Source organism: Megalobrama amblycephala, linkage group LG6, assembly GCF_018812025.1.
Source record: "Megalobrama amblycephala isolate DHTTF-2021 linkage group LG6, ASM1881202v1, whole genome shotgun sequence".
Taxonomy (NCBI): Eukaryota; Metazoa; Chordata; class Actinopteri; order Cypriniformes; family Xenocyprididae; genus Megalobrama; species Megalobrama amblycephala.
Genome location: NC_063049.1, coordinates 1,822,655 through 1,843,665, shown reverse-complemented (window position 1 = coordinate 1,843,665; position 21,011 = coordinate 1,822,655). Strand labels below are relative to the sequence as shown.

The 21,011-nt window shown below is 38.1% G+C and overlaps 1 protein-coding gene across 1 annotated transcript; it reads right to left on the bottom strand.

The window, feature by feature from the left end:
• Positions 1 to 892: 892 nt before the first annotated feature.
• On the bottom strand, positions 893 to 3,280 carry LOC125269650 (macrophage mannose receptor 1-like). The gene is made up of 5 exons (XM_048192585.1): positions 3,134 to 3,280; positions 2,934 to 2,972; positions 2,490 to 2,843; positions 1,949 to 2,293; positions 893 to 1,786 (listed from the first exon to the last, which is right to left on the bottom strand). Exons 2-5 carry the CDS (start codon positions 2,968 to 2,970, stop codon positions 1,422 to 1,424), a joined length of 1,101 nt encoding a protein of 366 aa, XP_048048542.1. The 5' UTR covers positions 2,971 to 2,972; positions 3,134 to 3,280; the 3' UTR covers positions 893 to 1,421.
• Positions 3,281 to 21,011: the final 17,731 nt, after the last annotated feature.

Genomic DNA, 21,011 nt, shown 5'->3' with positions numbered 1-21,011 from the left:
ACGAGCCCCTATGCGCTTGCACACTTGGCACAGCCCTTGCGACGGTTCTGTCATTAATTAATATGAATTAATATGATTAGCCTTTTGCTTGACTATGTTATCAAACAGCTAATAATGTGTTGCTAATGTTACACACACCGTTCCTGTTCTTTATCTTAGAGTCAGACAGCTGCCTTCTTACAATCAGTATCTTTACAAACGCTTTGAACAACTCAGAGCATCAGTGGTCAGTTGGTTTACTGCAGTTTCAAACATAAAATACTCAGCAATGGTGCGGACTTATGAATTTGCACATGATTTGTCTTAAAACATATTAAAAACACTACATAGACATATAAACAACATTAAAAACTTGATTTTCACCACAGGTTGGCTTTAAGGATTCTTAAAGGTCTAAGTGCATATGGACTCTGAGGTATAAGCTACTGCTGAATTGTGAACTCAGTCAAGAATTGTTCATGTGAACTGCATATCCAGTTAATACTAAAATTTGTGATTTGACACCAAAAGAGTTTGAATGAACTGAATCTAATTTTTGAATTAATTGACTTAATTTGTTGAAAGGTTTTGTCATTCTAAATGAGCCCCTGAATTGGGAATTGTGTATTTGAATTTCTGGGATACTGTTCTTATAAATTTGTATTTTTTGTTTGTGTTTAATTTTGTTGAACTGTGCATTTGTGAATCATTAATGCTTTTGCCCTTACTGAATGGTGTTTTACTCAAAAACGAACAACAGTTTCTATGAATTGAGCCTTGCTGTTTGTGTTAATACTTCATCCACATATTAAGGTTTCCTACTTCTTTAAATGTCTGAATTCTTTCAACAGACCTCAAGAGAAAAGCAGAAGAAATCAAATCCGGAATCATTGAAAAGAAAACCGTCTGTGATCAAGTCAAATTCAAGTTTTGCATATCTGTCATTTGAGCGGTCATTGTGACATTGAAAATCAGGAAATAATCAGAGGCGAGAATACTGACTGTAGATGAGTTTATTTGAGCTGATGTTCTGTTTCACATGTTTATCTGATGATTTTGATCAAACACAAGATATTTTATACCCAAACTTCACTTCAGCTTTTCTAAGAATAAACCAGATTTCATTCTGAGACACAAACAATATTATTCTGAAGAGCTGCTGCTCACAGATTCACATTCAACCAGTTATTGCTATAGATAAGATTAGTGAAAACATAAAGAGACGAAACCACACCAGATATACAAAGAGATTTACAAAACACACTTAACATCTAAAGGATATTAAACATTAATGTTAAAACATTTTAAAAAGATCATATTATGCCATGATGATTAAAATTTAGCAGTTAGCAGATTTACTCAGAACTTACTAAAACAAATACAAGTAAATAAGAGAAATAATGAAGAGTGAAAACAGTGAATGTAAGTAAACACACAAACATTCACTCATCATTTCTGCAGATGAAGTTGAGTTTGCGAGTTTCAGGAAGGCTGATCCAGAGCTGATCTCCTCCAGACTGAACTGCTCCTTTTCTCTTCTCGAGGCGACACACTTCCAGTGTTGTTCCGTTCCCTGGAGCCCAGTTCTGATAGCACACGATCTCTCCGCTGACCCAGATCCACATATTCAGGCTGCAGCAGTTGTGTAAACCCAACCACACTGCCTCAGTAGACGCCTGTTTAACCACATTCATCACACGACACTGAATCTCTTCTGAATTAACCGAGACCAGATCCACATGATTCTGTCTGCAGTATCTCAGAGCTTCAGGCCACGTCAGATTCTCTTTGATCAGGATCAGTTTATCTGGACACAAAACAAACCACAAGAAAAACCTGGGGGGGATTGATCAAAAACAACATGCAGAACAAACACTGTGGAGGAATTTGTCATGTCAGACATGTAGTGTGAACTTTAAGATATCTGGAGGAGATGGATGGAGTGTGTGTTTTGTGAGGATCTGCTCACCTTCATGACACACAAAAGGAAACTGGTAGTTGCAAGAGTAGTCATGCCATTGTCCCTGAGCGTTCTGTTCGATTGCTAAACAGTTTTCAACACCTCCAATATTATTAGGTTCATTAGTCTTCCAGTATCTGAAAGAGGAGTTACTCTGATCTGACCACTGCCATGGGTCTCTGAACAGACCGATCCAGACATCAACAGATATGTGACTAGAATTGATGAACTTCTGAAGCTGTTGATTCTCATTCTGGTTCCTCACACTGACCAGATCAATGTGATTCTGTCTGCAGTAACTCTGAGCGTCTCTCCAGTTCTTCCTCTGATTGATAAAGACGAGTCCTGTGTTCGCTTTAAGAACAACAAACAGATTCATGAATCAGTTTGTTCATTAATCTTATGCTACTTTATGGTTTGGACAATTGACTCATTGAAAGTGTGACAAACATCCACAGGTTCTATATTCACAATCAAATTGAAAAGTAATAGCGCATATTATTGCATCTACTAATGGATGGATGTAGTCATTTTAAAAAGCTGCACTCACTGTTGCAGATGAAAGTCAGGCTGTTACTACATGACAAATCATTCCATTGTCCATTCATCATCATAGCACACTCATCTGTGCCTTCAGGTTGTCCAGGAGCCCAGTTCAGATAGAGCGCAGGATCTCCTGAAGACCACTGCCATTTATTAATACCCGTCTTCTGCAGCCCAATCCAGACAAACTGAACACCTCCAACATTCACACTCTTCTTCAGCTCGTTCATGTCGTTCATGTTGTCAATGGTGGCCAGATCTGTGTAATTCTCTCTGCAGTATCTCTGAGCTTCAGTCCAGTTCTTCATCACATTTATAAAGTGATACTGACGCTGAACACATTCAGATACGGAGCAGAGAGCTGTGAAAGAGAGGCTTTGATTTAATGCTTTTCATAACAGAGTCAAACCTGATGAAACTATAAACCATAAATAAAACAACAAACACTCACCAATGAGAAGAAGAATCAAATATAGAGTTTGGTCCATTTCTGAGGAAGAAATGTGAGAATAGAGTGTAGATGTAATAAAAGTTAAACACAAAAGTATGAAATAAATATACTAATTTAGCAGCATAACTCGATTCACAATCATTAAGACCATATTAACATCTCAAAGTCTAATTGTGGTTAAAGAATGAAGTTGTTCTTACTTTAGAGGTCGTGTGTTTCTGTCCTGAGTCTGATGTTTCTGTCCGTCTTTAAACAAAGTGATTATTATATCTGCTCTCATTCAGGACATCACATCATTTGTTTATTTCACTCTTAAAAAAAACAAATAAACAAAAACCTTTTACATTTTTCTCTTCCTCATTTGTGTGTCCACGTCATTTCTGTGTTTTTTTTGTTGATTGTTGCTGTAATTCTTTGGAAGTGTGTTAATTTGAATGTGCTAGAGAGTTTGTACGTATATTGTATTTCCATAGCGGTTTCACAGGAAAAATCCACCTCAGCATTTGCATTTTATTTTTACTTATCATTTGTTTCCATGTTCTTTCAGCTTTGTTACTGTCAGTGACTAATAGCACGTTTCTGCACAACACAATATTTAAGATGCACTCTGTGTCTACATTAACACAATATCTCTTCATTGTGTCATGAGTGCTGTATAAAGAAAATATTATGGCCAACAACCAACATGTGAAAAGAAGAAGAGTACAGTAAAGTAGTGACTACGTTTTCTGTTTAGTCTTGCTACATCTTGCTGTCTTCATCTTTCTATCACTGTGATAAATTAACCAATCAGAGGCTTCTAGTGGAATGTCCATTTGGAGCTTTAGCCCCGCCCACTCACAGCTTGAAGAATCTGAGGTTAGATGTAAGCAGACGAACATGACGACTGTTTACGATAAAAACGTTAAACAACCGATGAACGATGATCCAGCGATGCAAACTACTATGGACTTACTCAGATTTGAATGTCATTTATGTTATTCATCAGACAATGTACACCAATCAGGCATAACATTATGAGCACTGACACATGAAGTGAATAACACTGACTATCTCTTCATCACGGCACCTGTTGGTGGTGGTCAGTATCCATCAAAAGTGGTCCAAGGAAGGAACAGTGGTGAACCGGCGACAGGGTCATGGGCGGCCAAGATCATTGATGCACGTGGGGAGTGAAGGCTGGCCCGTGTGGTCCGATCCAACAGACGAGCTACTGTAGCTCAAATTGCTCCAGAAGTTAATGCTGGTTCTGATAGAAAGGTGTCAGAATACACAGTGCATCAGTTTGTTGCGTATGGAGCTGCATAGCTGCAGACCAGTCAGGGTGTCCATGCTGACCCCTGTCCACCACCGAAAGAGCCGACAGTGGACACGTGAGCATCAGAACTGGACCATGGAGCAATGGAAGAAGGTGGCCTGGTCTGATGAATCACGTTTTCTTTAACATCACGTGGATGGCCGGGTGCGTGTGCGTCACTTACCTGGAGAACACATGCACCAGGATGCACTATGGGAAGAAGATGAGCCTGCGGAGGCAGTGTGATGCTTTGGGCAATGTTCTGCTGGGAAACCTTGGGTCCTGCCATCCATGTGGATGTTACTTTGACACGTACCACCTACCTAAGCATTGTTCAGACCATGTACACCCTTTCATGGAAACGGTATTTCCTGGTGGCTGTGGCATCTTTCAGCAGGATAATGCTCCTGCCACAAAGCAAAAATGGTTCAGGAATGGTTTGAGGAGCACAACAATGAGTTTGAAGTGTTGAGGATAGAAACAGTCTAGACAGGTAAGTCAAGTGAAGTCATCTTCATATATATAATGCTTTTCACAATGCAGTTTGCTTCAAAGCAGCTTCACAGTGATAACAGTAAAACTAATTGACAGAGATTGTAGAAAATATTATTATCGAGCTAAAGTAGGTTTACTGAATCACTTCCATTGTAAAAATGATTAATTATTAACTTAGGAACTGCTTAAATGACACCTTTCCTACTGAAAACTGAAGACCTTTAATGCATTCTTGCCATTCATTTACGTGTTTAACTCTCTGAGGTCTGAAAACGCGCCGGCGCGTTTTGCAGGGTTTTTTTCACATTGCAGCAAAACAGACTTAAAATACTCCGTCATTTTTTGTCATAGAGACATAAGTAATATATCAATTGAAACTATAGAATATTTTCTTTTATTTGTATACACTCAGAGTAAAAACAAAATGTTGTGCTTTTTGTAAAATAAAGAAAACTAACATGATGCGTGATTTCTCCTCTCCCTCTGAACGAAGTCCAATCTGATAGTTCTCAGAAAATGAACTGTAACTTAGTGAATACTAATCACAGAAAAATTAAACTTATGTCTAAAAAAACGTTAAGATGTCAGGTTTTAATTCATGTAAGTCAAAACAGAAAACAAACCTTATGTGTTTATGTAATCTGTATGAAAAGAGAGCCATGTCAGAAGTCCGTGATTCAGCTCATTATCCGCTAATGCGGCCACGCCCACGGAGCCAGCGCTATTCAGACACAAATTCAGAGGCAATACATGCATTCATCGTCTCAATCGTGTATTTATTGTCTTGAAAAGTGTTTATCTGGATGTAAAAGTCATGGTTAGCGAGCTCTAGAAGACATGCAGTTAGTTCCTGTTTTCTTTTCTTCTATAGATTAATTTTAGATGAGTTTTTGTTTCTTTAGCGCCCTCCGGCTGCAGTATGAATAGGAAACTCCATTCATGGAATAGCCTCTTCTTCTTTTAGATGAATTTGTGGACTAAAAATGCACAGAAAGCGCCCTCCGACTTCAAGGATGAATTGAAAACACCAGCGCTCATAGTAATGACAATGAATATTAAATAAATATAACTCCTCTGTATAGAAAATTGACATAAGCATATGAGAATCCAATATTTCTCCAAATGTGCATGCTTTTAAACTAAAAGCCTATATTCAGACTCTTTGCATCACAGAAATACATTATATTTTAAAGTATAATATAAAACCATTACTTTATATTGTAATAATATTTTTCTGTATGTTTCATATATCATGATGAGCTTGAGACATCACAGAAGGTTTTTTTCACAGCCTACCTGACTGAAATGCCTCATTAATATGCAAGTCATTTCAGCTCATTACTATGCAATTCTTTTGTCTTCTCAGGTGAGAATGGTCCATTATTCAGTGGTGATTCACGCCTCCACGCATACTGTGTTTCTTGGCAAAAAGTGTCTTACAAAAACTAAATCAATATATTGTTTTATATGAAGGAGTAGGCAGCATCATTTTTACATAATTTTGAAGCAAAAACTCTAGTCTACAACCTCCAATACCCTAAAGTATTGTAAACACAGATTTACTATACTTTTTTTGGCCTTATTTCAGTGACTTAAGTTTTTTGTTTTTTCAATAACCACGCGTAAATGTTATTCCTTCAAAAATACAAACATGTACATACATATTCCTCTCATATTATTGTAGCCTAGTTTGTGCTGAATACAGTGTAATGACACTTTTTCCATTAATATGTTTATGAACAACTGAAAAAAGCACAAATGTCAGGGCATGTCAAAACTTCTCCAGGCCCCAAATCAGCCTCAGACTCCAGAGGGTTAATCTATAGGTTTGTGCGTTTGAATGTGTATGTGCGCAGACGCTTGGTCTTTTTTATAAAGTTTTATGGCGGACTGGAATAATTGGTAAGGGCACCACACACACCTTGATGATTGCTGCTGATGATAATGTCTCTTATCTTTGTAGGAGTTGAGCAGACAATAATGGAGGAGATGGGAATCCAGGGAAGCAGGAACAGATGAAGGTCAAGGTCAAGGTCAAGGTCTCTTTATTTTGTACCCGCAGGTAAAATTGTTTTGCAGAATAGAATTTCGTTGTCCAGCAAAAACACATACAAGACATAACAATTTACAACAACATACCAGTTAATAACATCATGACAGGCTGCACCAAACACATACATATCCCTTCTTGCATTTAACTATTGCATATTAAAACATCTAACTTCTTATTATTATTTAAAACCTCAATTGCCGCAGGAACAAAAGTATTCCTGTAGCGTCTCGTTTTCCATCTCGGGGCCACAAACCGGCAACCCGAGGGAAGTAACTGAAACCCATTACTTAAGGGATGCAGCTCATCGCTTAAAATAGTACTTGCCTTCCTGCACAACATGGAGCACAGGGAGAGAATACAGGTAAGTAGATCCAGGTGAGAAGCGAGCAGCAATATACTTAGTCTAAGTTAGTAAGGACAAGACCAGATCAGGCCTGTGTGTGTGGTGCTGGCTTTTATGGAGAGTTGTGTAGTGTAGTGTAGTGACTGGTGGTCCTGACAGTACTCCCCCCTCCCGTAGGCGCATCAGGCATCCTGGAGCCTTGACAGGAGGGTGAGTGGTGGTGCAGGCAGGTATGAAGCCTCCAGGGTGGCACCAGCAGCTCAGGCGACCAGAGTGGAGCCGACCGTTCAGAGATCCATGTTTTTGTAACACCGGCAACTGGAGAACAAAGGATTCCATCGGCCAATGTGGCCGGGACGCAGGAGACTGGAGAACAGGAGATTTCATTGCCGCCGTGGCCGGGACACACATTTAGACAACTTAGCATCTATAATTCACACATCTTTGGATTGTGAGGGAAACCAGATCTGAAGGAAAGACTTTCTGGCTCAGCTGGGACTCGAACCAGAGACTTTCTTGTTGTAAGGAGACAGTGTTTCCCACTGAGACATATGTGCTGCTCTTAGACAAGGACACAAAATACACATACTTGTAGAATAACTATTAAAAAAACTACTGCAGACTTTTTTTATTTTTGTATGAAAAAATGAAATAAAAACATTTACAGGTACAAAACTCTGTTTGGAGAGATGCTGAATTGTACAACATACACAGCAAAATCCTCTGTGAACACTCATCAGTGTTTATATGAGGTCAATCTTCACAAAGTTAAGAGAAACACTGAAACAGCGTTAATAAAGATAATAATTTGTGGACTAAAGGTGTACAGAGCGCCATCCGGCTGCAAGTATGAATTGAAAACACCATTCCTGAAATGTCCTCTTCTTCTTTAGAATAATTAGTGGACTAAAGGTGTACAGAGCGCCCTCCGACTGCAAGTATGAATTGAAAACACCAGCGCTCATAGTGATGACAATGAATATAGAATAAATTTTACTCCTCTGTATAGAAAATTGACATAAACATATGAGAATCCATCAATATTTCTCCAAATGTGCATGCTTTTAAACTAAAAACCTATATTCAGACTCTTTGCATCACAGAAATACATTATATTTTAAAGAATATAATAGAATACCATTATTTTAAATTGAGCTTAGACATGATTACAGAGGGTTTTTTCACAGCCTACCTGACTGAAAGGCTTCATTATTATGCAGCACCAATAGAGGTTCTTTATGCGATTCTTTTGTATTCTCAGGTGTAAATGACCCATTATTCACGCCTCCACGCATACTGTGTTTCTTGACAAAAAGTGTCTAACAAAAACTAAATCAATATATTGTTTTATATGAACAAGTAGGCATTATAATTTTTACATAATTTTGAAGCAAAAACTCTAGCCTACAATCTCCAATACCCAGAAGTCTTGTAAACACAGATTTAATATATATTTTTGGCCTTATTTCAGTGACTTATTTTTTTTGTTTTTTCAATAACCACGCATAAACGTTATTCCTTCAAAAACACAAACATGTGCATACATGTTCCTCACATATTATGGTAGCCTAGTTTGTGCTGAATACAGTGTAATGACACCTTTGTCATTAATATGTTTATGAACAACTGAAAAAAGCACAAATGTCAGGGCATGTCAAAACTTCTCCAGGCCCCAAATCAGCCTCAGACTCCAGAGGGTTAAAGGATCTGCTGCTAACATCTTGGTGCAGATACCACAGCACACCTTCAGGGGTCTAGAGGAGTCCATGCCTCGACGAGTCAGGGCTGTTTGGGCAGCAAAAGTGGAGCTTTATTCCATAAAATGACAAGAGTTAGTGAGTTGGAGCTCACTACAGATTACTTATGGCTTAGTAATAGTGTGCTTCACCTTTCAGGTGTAATGGAGCACAGACACAGGATGAGTACAATGATGAAACAGTTTATTATCCAAGAGGGTGAAATGATAAAATCACAACAACCAGAGTGGATGAGGATAGAAACAGTCCAGATAGGTAAGTCAAGTCAAGTCATCTTCATTTATATAGCGCTTTTCACAATGCAGATTGCTTCAAAGCAGCTTCACAGTGATAATAGGAAATCTGATTGACAGAGATTATTGAAAATATTATTATCGAGCTAAAGTAGGTTTTTGACTGAATCACTTCCATTGTAAAAATGATCAATTATTAACGTAGGAACTGCTTAAATGACACCTTTCCTACTGAAAACTGAAGACCTTTAATGCATTCTTGCCATTCATTTATGTGTTTAATCTATAGGTTTGTGTATTTGAATGTGTATGTGCGCAGACACTTGGTCTTTTTTATAAAGTTTTATGGCGAACTGGAATAATTGGAAAGGGCACCACACACACCTTGATGATTGCTGATGATGATGTAAGGCTTGATTTTCCTGCTAAACGAAAACTGAGATCAAGCATCCTGCAATAAAGCAATAAAACTCACCAAGAGAAGAAGATCTCAGAGAAATAGCAAGGGGCAACGCCTTGCCCTAACTCCAAAAGGACAACGCCTCCCCCACCACACACACACACACACAAACTCTACTTCCCCCTGACTGAAAGTTATTCAAAACGTATAATGTAACTTGTGTATCTATTGTTTTTCCCTTTTCATGTTTGGTATCATTTAAAATGTCTCGATTTTTGTCGGTGCAATTTTTAAAATGGTCTCAATTTCACAGCAGTCACTAGAATTATGAAGAAGATGGAAAACTAAGGAAAATTCTGTCCTCTTTTTGGGTGGTGTCTCTTCTCCTCTCCCCCAAAACAGGTGTTGGTCTAATAAACATTTACGATCCTTTTGTTCTGGTCCTGGTATAAAAGGTAAAGAGCAAAGCAGTCATGGGTGACCTTCTGTAACCAGAACCCCCACACAGAGATGGGTGAATGTCTGAAGACATTCACACATCACTGTGTGTATATGCATTTCTTTGAGTAATCGATGTTATGCATTTATCATTTCTGAATTGGCTTCTAATTGTATAATTGTAATGACCGGTACATTATTGGAGTCCGTTATTTCCGTAAATCTGCGTCAGGGCAGGTCAAAATAGAGAGCCTCATGAAAGGAGCATGTTGCACATCATGGGACTTTTTGAGTTTGTCTGTTATTGACTTAGCAAGTTGCAGTATCGTGACTAAGAAAACTGTATTTTTGTATGAACAAGCATGTGGCGGTTCGACTCAAATGCATAAGTAAACTCTGCACCCTCTGACTAAGAATCATAAACTGGCGAATTTATGTCCGTGAGAACGCAGTCGGCCGATGCGAAATTCTCTAAGCGATAATGGGTCCGTAATGAAAGAATAATTGAAAATAAGAGATACCCAGAATAATCAAATATCTAAATTAATACATAACAAATGATTAATTTCTAATTGGAGACACAACCCTTAGAATAAGAATCATTTGAAATTGGAGTCAGATTAAACGAGTGAAATTAAGTGAACTTCACAGAGACGCTGAAAAGGCATACACACGTTAATCTTCGCCCGGGCGTGTCGGAGTCCGTTTTTGGGCCGATGCGGGGTTCCTTACAATAATAATGACTCTTATCTTTGTAGGAGTTGAGCAGACAATAATGGAGGAGATGGGAATCTAGGAAAGCAGGAACAGATGAATGGAGCACAGGGAGAGAATACAGGTAAGTAGATCCAGGTGAGAAGCGAGCAGCAATATACATAGTCTAAGTTAGTAAGGACAAGACCAGATCAGTGTGTGGTACTGGCTTTTATGGAGAGTTGATGAGGATGATGGCAGACAGGTGTGTGATTGGAAAGTGTGTGCTGGTGTTTATCAGGGAGGATTTTGGGAAATGTAGTGACTGGTGATCCTGACAGTACTCCCCCCTCCCGGTAGGCGCGTCAGGCGTCCTGGAGCCTTGACAGGAGGGTGAGTGGCAGTGCCGGCAGGTATGAAGCCTCCAGGGTGCCGCTAGAAGCTCAGGCGACCAGGGCGGAGCCGACCGTTCAGAGATCCATGTTTTCATAACACCGGCGACTGGAGAACAGGAGATTCCATCGGCCAATGTGGCCGGGACAGACGTTTAGACAACTTAGCATCTGTAATTCACACATCTTTGGATTGTGAGGGAAACCAGATCTGAAGGAAGACTTTCTTCCTCAGCTGGGACAGAGACTTTCTTGTTGTGAGGAGACAGTGTTTTCCACTGAGCCACTTGTGCTGCCCTTAGACACAGATATAAAATACTCATACTTGTAGAATAACTATTAAAAAACCTATTGCAGACCTTTTTTCATGTTTGTATGAAAAAATAAAATAAAAACATGTACAGGTACAAAACTCTGTTTGGAGAGATGCTGAATTGTACAACATACACAGCAAAATCCTCTGTGAACACTCATCAGTGTTTATATGAGGTCAATCTCCACAATGTTAAAAGAAACACTGAAACAGTGTTAATGAGATAATAAAGTGATCAAATAACTGGTGATTGAGTATTTGGTAAAATCAACTGCAAGTAAAAGACATTAAATCTCTCAAGATCTCAGCAGAAGAAGATTTAACATCTCCACAAACAGCATTACCAGCTTCACTTATTACTAACCAGACTGACTTTATTTCTGTCAGAAGTTATTGAGAATTATCAGAGGTTTAGATGATGATGTTTCATTTGAAGTCACCGTTATGATGATCAGTGTTTGCTTTAGTTGGGCTCTTGGTCCTCGTACTTCTTATGTTAGCTTTTCTTTGCCCACTGTAACTGTGTGTTTGTAAAACACATTTGTTGTGGCAAAGAAAGCCAAGATAATGTGACATCAGATGATATCAGCTCCTTGTTGTTGTAACTGGTGACGCGATGTCCAGCATGATGCACGGCCAGTGACGCCAGTTATGAAAAACTTTGTCTGCGTTGTGGTTGTTGGAAACAGATACGGGACAGCAGGCGGCAGTTTCGCTGGAACTTTTAATCTGATAAACAAAACAAATAAGCAGCCTCTCAGATGAAATTGCCCTTATTTTGCTCTATAAAACAAATGTGTTGTACATGTATCACCATGTAATCCGTGTATCATTCGTTCAGTCATTTTTTGATTTAATATTGAAAGTACAAAAATGAGAAAATGGCTCCTTTTCATTCAGTTTGATTTTCGTTTTTCGTTCATAGGTACATAAACAAGTAAACAGCTTGAATATTCGATTTGTACATGTGGCCAGGAATTAAACGCCCCTTTCTGCTGATTGGTCAGCAGAAGAGGTCCATGTAGTTTTGCGTCCATTAGTTTTTTTTTCTTTTTTAAACCAGAAATGAAATATGGAAAATGCCATTCCAGTGTTTTGCGTCATTCACACAGACACTAAAGCGCCCTCTAGTGCCTTTTCCTCTGGCGTCAACAGAATGACTCGCTTCAAGAGCCTGCCTAAATGACACTGATTAATTTTTCATTCGTTAAATTACTATTATTATTATTATTATTATTATTATTATTATTATTACACTTATATTTTAACCTAAACGTTACATTTCTAAACCTTATAGCCTCTTGTTTAGCGCTCTAACATGATCGAGTTCCCGCTTGTGGTCTCAATCCTGCCATTTTGCTTTTTACTCTGTTTTATATGAATAAAGGCCAAAACAACATCTAAATTATTGTGACTTTTTCATCTGGCTCTGTTAGGTGTTTTATATTGTTTTATATTGAGAAATTGTTTGGGATTAGGAGTCACTTCTCAATATAAAACAATATAAAACACCAAACAGAGCCAGACAAAAAAGTCACAGTAATTTAGATGTCGTTTTGGCCTTTATCTCCTTAGCCGAACCTAACAACACTGATCCAGATTAATACATTAAGTTACTTTAGTAACTGAGTAACAGTTGAAAGAGGTTTATATTTACTACATAGAAATCTCATATCGGAGCAGGATTTGAGTGAACATTGATTTACTGGTGAGTGGTACATCAGAGAAAACCACTAAAGTTTGCTTGTCCTCATGTTTTTCCTGATCATTCAGGTATTATGTTCATAAAAAGTGAAAATGTGTCATTATTAATGTGAAAACATGCAAGTTCACATTTCCTGTGTGTTTTTAATTCATGGTGGTTAATTCAGTAGAGTTTCCAGATGAAAGTAACAGGGTAAAATGACGGGTGATCTGTGCTGTGATCCCGGTCGCGGTCATCGATTCACATGTAAAAAATACATTTACTTCAGTTTGTGATAACTAAAGTCTCAGAAATTGTACAAATTTGTTCAGAGTAATCTATATGTTTCATGACTGACAATTTGTGTCAAGTAAAACAGTTTAAATGATACCAAGATAACGTGTGACGATGACAAATGAGTTTATTGTTTAATTTTCAATGGTTATATAAAAGTGTTCACAGAGAAAACGATAAATGTCTGACTGAAGGAACTTTAATGTGTGACATACTGATGATTATAAAGTGGTTAAAATGATGAGAGTGTGATTGTATAGAGTGATATTCAAGAAAACAGAAATAACATTTTACTGTTGTGAAATAATATAAAATTAGTACAAAACTGTATTTTTGGTGAAACATGATTTATAATTACCTGTGATTTCAACCTCCGTCTTCCCTTTCTCCTCAGAGGAAATGCCCTGGTAAATACCTGCCAACCTCTCTCTGATTTAGAAAATTATTTTAGACTTAAATATATAAAATATCATTTATTTTTTCTAGCTGTGATTTCATAATTAGTCTCATAGAGGTTTAATCTAAATGTATAGCCTAGTTGCTGTTATTTTCACTTTAATTGAATCACAGAAACATGATGTATTTTTAATAACTTTGGTGAATCATCAAAGGAAAACAAGTTCATCACAGAAGAAGACATTCAAATCACTGTCTGAATGAATTTAATTTTGTTTTTAAAAAGATCCATTAGGTAACTGAGCTATGTATGTTCAAAACATTATGAGGAAAATAAATTTGTATAAAAATATTTCTTATATATATAAATAGGCTATATTTTGACATCTTTCCATTGTGGACGTGACACTGAAACTGTGTGTGATGCGCCATCGTGTGGTGAACATGGAAACTACAGGAAAGTTTATTAAGACATAATGGACATGTATTAATCTAAAAGGATCTTTAGAAATAGCCTATATATAATCTAAAATGCTCGAAAAATATTAATTTACATAAAACAATTTAGGCTCTATGTGAGAGATCTGTTCAAAGTGAATCTGATGTAGGTGCCACTTTCAACCACGAGATGGCAGCAGCGCTACAGCACACCTTATTTCACTTCATTTCAACTTTATTCCTTTTAACTTAATGACAGCAACATACTCTATTATTAATCACGCAGGTACTTTGGTAAAACGTCAGATCAACTTTTATACTATAATATAGGCCATTGAAGTAATTACATCTGTGTTTATTGATGCGATTACAGCAAAGTCACACTAGAGGGCAGTGTTTCACTGTTACAGAGTTTATATGTGCTGCATTAAAAGATGACTAAATCATTGGGTCTCATTCATGAAACACGAGCAGAACGAAGTTTTGTGTAAATCGTGTGTAAAGTGGTTCTGGCGTAAATTTTCAGATTCATTAAAATGTTCGTATTTTCCAAATGTTAGTTGGTACGAAAGAAATCTACACCTGCTCCCAGCCACGCGTAAATAGTGCGTTTAACATCCTAACGTTTTGCTCATTAATAAGGCTGCATTTTAATTCACCTTAATAAGGTACATTACACAGCATTTTGAAAAAATATTATATATAGTAATTACATAAGTTTTTTCTTTTTACTTTTATTGTGAGAGCCATCTGCAAACGGAGCACTTTAATCAAATAATTAATTGATTTCAATAGGGCTGGGCAAACTAATGGCCCCTTAATTGTTATGGAAATTGTTTTCTAAAAAATGGCCAAAATCCTTCGTTTGGTGTCATAATATGATGCCCATATATAGTTGTCAGTAGGATTTAATGGGCGGGATTTATGGTAATTGAGAATGAGCGTGCACGCGCATCCCATTTACGACTGATTGGAATTCATTAACACACACACACATTTCACTATCACTTCTGACGTTTACGAAGTATTTGTGAATCAGGTGAAGAGTTTTCGGGAAGGTCTCTTTACGCGCAAATCACTCACATATTTACTCGTATATTTACGAATGTTTCATGAATGAGACCCATTGTGTTTTTATGGGGAACCTGTGTTTATATAATAAGATAACAGTGCTTATCTTGGTTTAAATAAGCCTGATTGCGTTTAATTATTTTGCACATAATCAGTGTCCACAAGGAGCCGTTCACAGTCGGGAAAGAAACGGAGGAGATTTGTGAAGGTTATTAATTGTTTTGAGCGATATTTTATGCAATGAATGGATGAAACCTAGTAGACACAAGGTGTAACACAATATGAGCAACTGAAGAAATGCATTATTTCAGAAATACCATCTAACAAAGACATTTTGAGTAGCTATATGGGAAAAATTTATTTTAGATCTAGCCAAAATATATTATTATATTATTAAAGTAAATACATGTTGTAAACAGCTAAGTTCAATTAAATATATTTTTGAAACTGAAAATATATTGTTTCAAAATTTCATACACTTAAAATATATTTAAAAATGTATTTCAGGGTCCAAGAAAATACATTTCCAATCTTACAGTCGACAATGCAAATGTGGGTGAAAGAAATCCTTGTGAAACTACATTACATTAAATGTTAGAAGAATTTTAAACACTTACAGCAAAAACACACAGATTTCCCCATATTTTAATATGTGACTAAAAAAGCTAAATGTACGATGTTAATAACTGTGATGTAATTTGAATGGGAAACGGACGTTTGGAGTATTGCGCATGCGCGTCATTTTGATCTGTAACCCGTCAGTCAATCGGGAGTTCTCAGAGGAGAAGGTAAGAGCTATAACTTTATTTTTAGTCATCATTTTTCACATAAGTAATGTTGATTGCTACTATAATGTTTTGTATTGTCAAAGTTTTTAACTTTAATTTTCAATTGAATGCCCTGTTTGTTGTTCACATGAGACGCATCTGAGATTTTTAGATTTCCGTTTTAACATTAGTTAGTTTTCTCTAAGTGTCCAAATTAAAAACAACATTGCACACAAAAAAAAAGTTTAATATTTTTTAAAAAATATAATGTTTGGGAGTCCTGTTGTTGATCAACGACGCTCACGTGATCATGTCACTGATGGTGGAGCCTGTAAGTTCTTGCTGAATTTAAATGTTGAACAGAACCACAGCAAACAAATCAAATAACTAAAGGCAAAAGTCTTTACATTAAGACACTTTAGTCTTTAGTGCAGGTTGGCATTCAGAAATTTCAGATGCCTCAGTTTGGATGGGCTGATGCGATTTCTCCTCTCTGTGATCATTTGTCCTGTTTTTGAGAAGACTCTCTGATGTTGCAGCAATGCAGAGTCTTCCTCCATTACATTAACCAGGTGTGGGTGGACTGAAATCTTGCCCTTCCACCAGTTCAGTGGGTCTTCAGCTCTTTGGATGAGGGGCTCCTCAAGATAGGACCTCACCTCTAGTACAGCATCAGCTGTGGGATTTCTCCTTGCAGTGTCTCCTGTTGCTCTTTCATCAAAGAGCCTCCACACAGAAGCTTGTGGTTCCTGTGAACCCGCCCCTGCTCTAACAACTGTGCTCCTTTTTAGAAAGAAATGGAATCTGTGAGGATTTCCAGTCAGGATTTAGACCATACCATAGTACTGAGACTGCTCTCGTTAGAGTTACAAACGATCTACTCTTATCATCCGATCGTGGCTGTATTTCTCTATTAGTGTTATTAGATCTCAGTGCTGCTTTTGACACTATTGATCACAACATTCTTTTAAAAAGACTTGAAAACTATATTGGCATTAGTGGAATTGCTTTGGCATGGTTCAAATCGTACTTATCTGACCGTTATCAGTCTGTAGTAGTTAATGAAGAGATGTCGTATCGATCACAAGTTCAATATGGAGTACCACAAGGCTCAGTACTAGGACCGTTGCTTTTCACTCTGTACATGCTGCCCTTAGGAGAGATAATTAGGAAGCATGGTGTTAGTTTTCACTGCTACGCTAACGATACTCAGCTCTATATTTCCTCGCACCCTGACGAAACCTACAAATTCACAAAACTAACAGAATGCATAGCTGACATTAAAAACTGGATGACAAGAAATTTCTTATTATTAAACTCAGAAAAAAATGATATCCTAATCTTTGGACCAAAAACTTCCTCACGAAAAAACCTTGAATACTCTCTAACACTTGACGGGTGCTCCATTAAACCTTCGTCCTCAGTTAGGAACCTGGGTGTGCTCTTTGATACCAATCTTTCATTTGAAAGTCATGTTTCTAGTATCTGTAAAACCGCCTTCTTCCATCTAAAAAATATATCTAAATTACGACATATGCTCTCAATGACAAATGCGGAACAGTTGGTTCATGCATTCATGACCTCAAGACTAGATTATTGTAACGCTCTACTGGGTGGTTGTTCTGCTCGGCTTTTAAACAGACTACAGTTGGTCCAAAATGCGGCAGCTAGAGTTCTTACTAGAACCAGAAAGTATGACCATATTAGCCCAGTTCTGTCAACATTACATTGGCTCCCTATTAAACATCGTATAGATTTTAAAATCTTGCTACTTACTTATAAAGCTCTAAATGGTTTAGCTCCCCAGTATCTAAGCGAGCTCTTGGTGCATTATAGTCCTTCACGTCTATTGCGATCTCAGAATTCAGGCCAGTTGATAATACCCAGAATATCAAAATCAACTGAAGGCGGCAGATCCTTTTCCTATTTAGCACCTAAACTCTGGAACAATCTTCCTAGCATTGTTCGGGAAGCAGACACACTCTGTCAGTTTAAATCTAGACTAAAAACACATCTCTTTGCTCTTGCATACACATAACACATTATCAATACATTAACATTTTTCAAATCCGTTAAAGGATTGTTACGCTGCAATAATTAGGTCGGCCGGAACCGAGAACATTTCCTATAACACTAGATATACCTGTACATCAGAATAAGAATGGCATCTACGCTAATATCTGTCTCTCTGCTTATCCTGAGGTTTGCCGGGTGCTGGATCCAGGCCGTATCCAGATCAGATGGAGAACCTGTGTCTGGACCTGACTACAACGTAGCCCAGGAGACAATGGGCCTACAGATCCAGTTCTGGCTGGATAATTCTATAATTCTATAATTGTATATATATATAATATATACATATATATATATAATATCTATAATTCAGATTTTTAATCTCTGTATCCGCTTACATATATCTATATATAATCTATTTTTAATCTCTATAATAAAAATGTATAATTCAGATTTTGATCTCCATATCCATTTACATATATATATCTTCCAAGGGGTTTTTTCCCTCCTAGGACTTTTTTCCCAGTGTTAGCATGCTGGGTTTTTCTCCTAGGGGGTTTTTTCCACCCCTGGGAATCAGCCGACATTGGCTTAATGTAGCACCATCTTGTATATGTTACATATTACCATGCTTGCTTGTACAGCTTATTTTTAACCACTTCTCTTTTTTCTGTGCTTCTAATATGTAAAGCTGCTTTGAAACAATTACCAATTGTAAAAAGCGCTATATAAATAAATTTGACTTGACTTGACTAACTTCTTCCTCTTGACCCTCTGATGGAGGAGCTGACAGGCATCTTGCTGCTGCTGCAGTGATTCTTTGAAGTGCCTCATCCACAGCTCTTTGTCACTAACTTTTTAAACCGTGGGTCCAGTGCAGTGGTTTCAGAAAGCACAGTGTTGTACTCTGTCCATGGATGAACAGCTCCTGTACTTTATCCACTGTCCGTTGGTGGTGGGCTGTTACCCGCTGCAGACCCTGCGGAGAGGAAGCATTTTGGAGGCTGTGACAAAAGATAAACAGCAGATATGAAGATTTGCCTTTTTTTGTCATGTGATACATTGCTCTTTCTACAATTAAGAAATAATAAATTAAAAACAAAATTGTTCAAGGTACCTTTCTGTAGTGATGGGACAGTTGATACCAGGGCTCCGATGCTCCGACACAGTTTTCAAAGCACTATTGTATCACACACTGTACCGATGCTTGTATCGAAATGACAATACCACGTGATTGATGATGTTTGAAGCTTCGAACTTCATGTAGTATCGGAAAGTCGAGACAGCTGGTTTGAAAAAATTGGCGCTTCAGCTGATGCATAAAAGGAAAATGCATTTATGTTTTATTGCTGTGGTCTCAGAGACTCCGAACAGAACATAAGGGTTAAACAGCTCACCCAAAATATTTTTTTTCAACTGCTCACATCAATTATGATCACATAATTGTATATTTTATATTATTGATCAATATGTGAATCCGTTGACCAGGTTACACATGACACGAGTGGTGGTCTCATTGTCACAAATTAATTTTGATGAGATTACATCAGATTGGATAGAACTGATTCAAGACAAGAGTGATTCTGTCACGGACTTCCGAAGCTTTGGTCACATGCTTTTTCAAACCGTATCTGCTCCGCGATGATTTAGATATGGTGAAGAAAACAAGTCTGACCACCAGATGTCGCTAATGCGCACTGTGTTAAAAGCTTTGAGTAATCAACCGTTTTTCGGCACAATTTGATAAAAGCCTCAAATGCTTCAGAAAGCCTCGGTTTCCAATCACTACCTTTCTGCACTTATCTCCACAGTCACCTCCTCAAACGCTGCTATCACTAACATAGCGATATGCGCAGACAATACTCTGCAGTAAGAAAGAGGAAGTCCATGGTTATGTAGCATGTCTGATGGGAATCATTTGCGCAATCAGTGCACATAGCTGTGTGTCATCAGCGCAATGGATCATGGGAACTGTAGTCCGGGGTGAAGTACAAAAGTTAGTGTAGTGCAAGGGTCCATGTGGTAAGCAGGTGACCTCTGGTGGTGAGTGAACAGAAGTTCATAGACCGGATTCGTGACATAGTCCCCCGCAAGGAGGCGCTTCCAGAAGCTCCTAACTTAAAATTCAGAAGGGCAGTGGAGCAGAGGCAGAACAGAGGAAGGGATGGAGGGCCATGTCCATGTGGCAGTGGAGGGACCGGAGACTAGATCAGAGCAGCATATGAAATTGGTGAAGCAGGAAGTGAACCCGGGTGAAGCAGACGGAGCAGAAGACCACCAAAACAGAGCAAACCAATCAAAAGACCATAGCCAAGACTGAGACCTAGGAAGAGCAGAGACAGACAAAGGATTCATGGCCCCAAGGACGGAAGCAGGCAACACAAAGGGTTTGATCTCCTTAAAGATAACTGAGCGGACATACAGATCAAAATCAGAGACTTTAGGGAGAACTGGAGGAGCAGACAGTTCGTAATTAACCTCATGGACCGACACTGGCAAGATAGATAGTTCGTAAGTGGGTACATTAAATGTAACTGGACAGTCAGACAGACATGCTCAATGACTGAACCTGGACAGACAGTCAGATCAAAATCTGGCTCAGGTTTAAGATCACTGACTGGACATGGACAGACAGACTGTTCACTAATGGTCTCCTTAGTAATGACAGGATTAACAGAGCATATGAAAAGCTCATTTAAGGTTTCTATGGCAGTGACAGGTAGGGAAGAGAGGTCACGAATGGCCCCTGTAGCTGTAGCAAAACAGTCATGAAATTCACAGACTGCATGGTGGTGCCCTGTGAAAGTGCTGTATCTCTACTCGACAAAAACTAACTTTACTTGCACAACGCATACGCAAGAAAACCAAAACAACACAGGAAAACGTGGCTATGCCACTGAAGAAAATAACCAGTTAAGCAGAGATGGAGAACGAGATGCAGGATATTCGTAAGTCACTCAATCACTTGACTGAGGAGTAGTTCAAAGTGACTCACCAGCTG

Bases quoted from the DNA above. Each gene is read 5' to 3' on its own strand.
- LOC125269650 (XM_048192585.1), bottom strand. From the start codon at position 2,970: ATGGACCAAACTCTATATTTGATTCTTCTTCTCATTG. The intron at 2,844-2,933 runs GTGAGTGTTTGT...TCTCTTTCACAG, and splicing joins TTTGATTCTTCTTCTCATTG to CTCTCTGCTCCGTATCTGAA. The intron at 2,294-2,489 runs GTGAGTGCAGCT...TTGTTCTTAAAG, and splicing joins CCTGACTTTCATCTGCAACA to CGAACACAGGACTCGTCTTT.